Below are 4830 nucleotides of genomic sequence, written 5' to 3'. Positions count from 1 at the left end.
GGTACTGGCTTTGTGAACACACATCAGGTCTGTATCCTTATTACCTTACTACTTTGTGAGTAAAAAATGACAGAAAACTGCAGTCTCAAAAGACTTTACCTATTTTGTGGTACAATTCTGGCAGCTGAACCTCCACTTTCTCTCTCTGGAAAAGATGATATTCAGCTTGTTCACATACAGGTGGAATCATATTAAACTGTCTCGCCACAGAATAGGCTTCCTGTAGAAAATCAATACAACCGGACAGAACGGCACATTAACGGAGACTATCCTTGTGGGATAGAGCATACCAATCAATGCTTGCACACACAACTAGCACATCACAGACCTCCTTAAGGACCAGGGTATGCTGACAAATGAAGACTCCAAGGCAAGACACGTTTCCATTCCCCAATTTTCTGTTTAAATAGCTTGTTTGCGCTTTGTTTTCTGTGCATTCCAACAAAAAACCAGCACATTTTCAAGGCATTTTGAACCTAAGTTAACTCTCCAGCATGTCAGTGAAAAGGCTCTAGGTAACAGCAATGGTCCTTGGATCAAACCCTTACTGGTCTAAAAATGAATGGTTTAAAAATATATAAATTCTGTTAATTTCATACCCTTTTCAACCTGCAGCTGGGAGTGCGTAGTATGATGCTACTTTGAAATAGAAACACAATGTAAACCTAACACTTTCTGCCAGCAGCAGTGCATTGGGAGCACTCTCATTTTCCCTCCTTTTGGCCTGTGACACTAGAGAATGTTTCTGATTTTATTTCAGCAGTGATTTGTCATTGTGGAATGTAGTAAGGGGCTGCGGACTCTGGATACGTGGTGCCCAAAAGCATATGGGACTGGACTTGATGGCTTAGGAGGCTCCTTCCAGTTCTCTCTTCCTATGGGGACCATAAGAGCTCATATTCTTTTTCTAGCATGCAGCCTTGGAAACCTTAATACAATTGTTTCTTTTACTCTACAAGAAGGGATTGGAATTCCTCAGCCTGTCAGATCCAGGTCCCCAGAGTCTGCTATATATGACTGTTAAACAGTGCTGGCTGACCATAACCAATTGACATGTTTTAAAACTTTTCTACCTTAACACATTTAAATACAAACAAAAGAAATCTAATGTCTACATGGTCTAAATAAGGGTACCGGGGTTGTGCTTTTAACAATGTACAGACAGTGGATGCTCAGAGTCTGTCTTCAGATGATCAGTCCTATAAAATATCTCTCTATTACCTAATTTTTTCAAAGGGCTTTTCTGCATCAAGGATTTATTTTTAGGTGCTACACTGGTACAAAGGAGAACTAGTGCTAGGGTATTATACTCTGCTGTGAGAGTACCAGCTCTGCCACCTTAATCCATCCTAAAACTCATTTTACACTATACTTGTTACTGGTTTGGTGGGATGGATTTTAAGACCAGTTAGAATTTTCCACCCAGTATAGACAGGTAAATATAAATCAACCTCCACCCTGAAGCTCTGGATGAGATTTAGAGGATGTTACAAAAATCTCCATTATTTTTTTTAAAAGTTACTTTACCATGATCTCCATAGCACTCCAGCGTGAAGTTCCCCAGTACATCGCCATTCCCTGGTTAATTACGTGTGTCATTGCTCGGACAATTTCTAAAGAAGAAGAAAAAGATTGGTATACTCTGAAATTCCACATTAACCCATTTATTTAGCACTAGAACTACTTCATATACAACTGCAAAAAACAGAGCACATTTACACTTTTTACCAGCAGGTACAGTTATTTCTAAATAAGTATCAGCCCAAACCAGAATGTTAATATTTCTTATCTAGATAAGATAGATAAGACTGGCTTAAACTGTGTGGCTGTTTTTCAGCTTTCAAGCCAACCAACATCGGACATTTGGACCTGGCACGTTGGAATTAGATACCGCTCTTTCTTTAATAGTGTAAATCAGGAGTAACTACTAAAGCCAATGTAGTTTCAGTTGTATAACCAGCATGGAGGTAAGAAGCAAGACCCTTGGCTTGGACTGGTGTACTAAATTGCAGCTGAGGTGGTGAATTTCTCAAATCAGGTAGGATTCAGCTCCAGGGTCTGACTCAGGCCCATCTCCACAGTAAACACATAGATATTAAAGTTCACTGTGGGCTGAGAAATTATGCTAAATGGTCAGTAAGAAAAAAATGTCAACCCTAGACAGCTTTGTAGTTCATATAGAATCGTATAAATAACTCTTGTAACAACATATTCTAACTTCAAATATTTCTGCCACTTTGATGGGGGTGAAGTTGGTTGATAAATGTAAATGTAAAGAGAGTGACTGTGTAGTGGGTAAATGTAAATTGTTTCTTTCTAAACAAGGGATTACAGATCATGATGCCTATTTCTGACATTATTTTTTAAACTTTAATAACACAAGAGGGCAGCATGGTAGAAAAAGAGGTCTGGAAAATGTAATGACTAAAAAAACCCCATGATTTAAATTCAACATATTTTAAAATTATGTTTTATTAAATGCAAATACTCAGTCTTTTTTCTTTTTTAATAAGGCTATCAAGGTGCCAGTGGTGAAACATAAAGCTGGGTAATTGGCTTGATTTATGCTGATCATGTGTGACGCCCTAAGGTACTGGTACTTCAGAAAAAATACCTCTTCATTGTACTGTAATACCTTTATTCCACACCCAGGTATTTGATTACCTTTTCCTTTCTCTGAAAATTCTAAAATCTTTTCGATATTGTAACTAGGACCATGGGTGGTGATACTTCATTGATTAATAAAATATTTTGCACAGAAAGTACCTTTCTTCTGTAGACTGCAGAGATCAATACAAAGGAGCATAAGCATTATTCTTCTTATACAGCAATACAGGAGCTAAAGTCTAGAGGTTTAGTGAACTTGTGTATAGCTGCACAGAGAGTCAGTGGTTCAGTCACGACTAGATCTGACTTCCAGGTTCTTGCAGTAGCGTAACAAAGCGGGGGTGACCAAGACACCAGGTCTAGGTGCCAACCCTTCAGGCTGGGGTGATGCAAAAAATTCAGCTGCTGTCACCAACAGCACAGCCACTATGCTGCTCTGTGTGTGGCTGCTGCCTGGATCCTCAAGCACTTAGTCCCCTGGTTCCTTGCTTAGTGCTGAATGGGTATTGCCTCCTCTGGGTGGGAAAGCAGCATTACTGTGTCTTATCAATGGAAGTCATCCAGCGCTCAGCACATCTTTGTGATCCTTGTAGATGCAAAAGTTAGCCCATTGAATTTGGGATGCTTAAACTTGGCCTTGGTCTGTTTTTTAAAATCTTAGTCGATTCTTTTTTCAAGTGCCCAACGTAGGCTGGGCACTCTGCAAACAAACCGCTGACTAGATTTCTCATCCCAATGACTTTACATTGGGATGGCATATTTGCATGCAAATAAGACAAAGCAATTGAGCTAGCGTTGATTGGTCTTGTGGTTCCAGCTCTGTGCACCACACTCAGTTTGCAATTGTTAAATTCCATAGATGCGAAGGGCAGTATTGAGCTTTTCACTTTAACAAAGGCTAGAACTGGTAGAATGATGGGGGAGGCTAGAGATGCAATGTCATTATTTTAGAGGCCTTGAGCTAGATGTTTAGCTTGTATAAATCATTTGTGCAGCTCCAGTGATTTAATGGAGCTGGGCTGTTTTACACCAGCTAAGGTCTCTACAATTTGACCAGCTATGTAATCACTGCATGTGATTAACGTACACAGTACCAGGGCAGCAAGAGAGCTCCAAAATTCCAAACTTTTTTTTTCACCAGGCTTAGCAAAACAAACCAAAATTGACAGCCTGGGAGGATAACAGATGAGTGCAGAAAAGTTTCTAAATGCTCCAGGACATTTGCATGCCAGGAATCTCTCTCTGGATTTTACTTTCGTAACTCCAATCTATAATAAGATATAGCTGCTTCTAAAAATAAATAAAGTAAAACAAAAGTCCAGTCACGAGTTTTTATACTGAATATGAAGATTCATGTCAACTAGCAGCATGAAGATGGAAACTTAAAATCCCTCATTATCTAACAATAGCACTGTTCCCCCAAACCAATACAATTTACTGTGTAAAGGGGAAACTAATCTGGATAATATGGAGCAATTTTTGTCTTGACGGTCAAAATCCCTAAAAGATTCATTGGACACCATTTTTTCCCTTGAGCTCCATAGCATCTGGGGTTCATTAAATGAGTTATTGAGCCCTGGATGCCTTCTAGTCTCTTTCCCCACTGGCAAATCCATAAAGAGCCATATTGGGTGTCCTTGATTCACTGACTACATCATGATACCTTCAGAGAGAATCCCGTTAGGTGCCTCTGGCCCCTTAACTTCAGTAAATTCAATCAGGATGAAAATCATGCTTCTGCAAAGCCAGAACAAGGCCTATACATCTCTTAAGGGATTCAGGCTGTGTCCATGATGCACAGGCATCTCTGCACTACGTTAATCTAGCTAGCACATTTCCCAAGAGCAGTGCAGCCACAGCAGCACAGGTTTCAGCTTGGGCTAGCAGCAGCATTAAGTCCCCAGGGTCCTGGAAAGGACTGTATAGTCCACACTGCGGCTGGTGCTGCCGCATTTTCACTGTTTTTAGTACCCAAGATTAAAGCAAGTGTAGGTATTATAAAATCATAGAAGTAGGGTCAGAAGGGACCTTGTAGATCTTCAAGTCCGACCCCCTGCCTGGGCAGGAGAAAAACTGGGCTCAAATGACTCCAGCCAGGTAGGCATCAAGCCTCTTCTTAAAGACCCCCAGGGTAGGAGCCAGCACCACTTCCCTTGGAAGTTGGTTCCCGATCCTAGCCACCCTGACTGTGAAGTAGTTCTTCTGGATGTCTAATCTAAACCT

The 4830-nt window shown here is 40.5% G+C and overlaps 1 protein-coding gene and 1 long non-coding RNA gene across 4 annotated transcripts in view; one reads left to right on the top strand and one right to left on the bottom strand.

The window, feature by feature from the left end:
• KCNAB1 (potassium voltage-gated channel subfamily A member regulatory beta subunit 1) overlaps positions 1–4830 on the bottom strand; it is a 332521-nt gene that overhangs the window by 18832 nt on the left and 308859 nt on the right. The window contains exons 9-10 of one of the 2 annotated variants that reach the window (XM_019503186.1): positions 1528–1613; positions 131–220 (exon numbers count right to left, since the gene is read on the bottom strand). In XM_019503186.1, coding sequence (XP_019358731.1) covers positions 131–220; positions 1528–1613 — 176 coding nt within the window. Of the gene's footprint in view, positions 1–99; positions 221–1527; positions 1614–4830 lie in introns of both variants that reach the window. The other variant, XM_019503185.1, reaches the window with a different exon arrangement.
• The window catches only part of LOC109287910, a 7891-nt gene continuing 4865 nt past the window's right edge, over positions 1805–4830 (top strand). For both annotated transcript variants that reach the window (XR_002095006.1, XR_002095005.1), the window contains exon 1: positions 1805–4599. This is a non-coding gene — a long non-coding RNA (uncharacterized LOC109287910). The remainder of the gene's footprint in view (positions 4600–4830) is intronic.

Source organism: Gavialis gangeticus, unplaced genomic scaffold (genome assembly GCF_001723915.1).
Source record: "Gavialis gangeticus isolate Ggan-Ray unplaced genomic scaffold, GavGan_comp1, whole genome shotgun sequence".
NCBI lineage: Eukaryota > Metazoa > Chordata > Crocodylia > Gavialidae > Gavialis > Gavialis gangeticus.
This window is presented reverse-complemented; position numbering and strand designations above follow the sequence as displayed.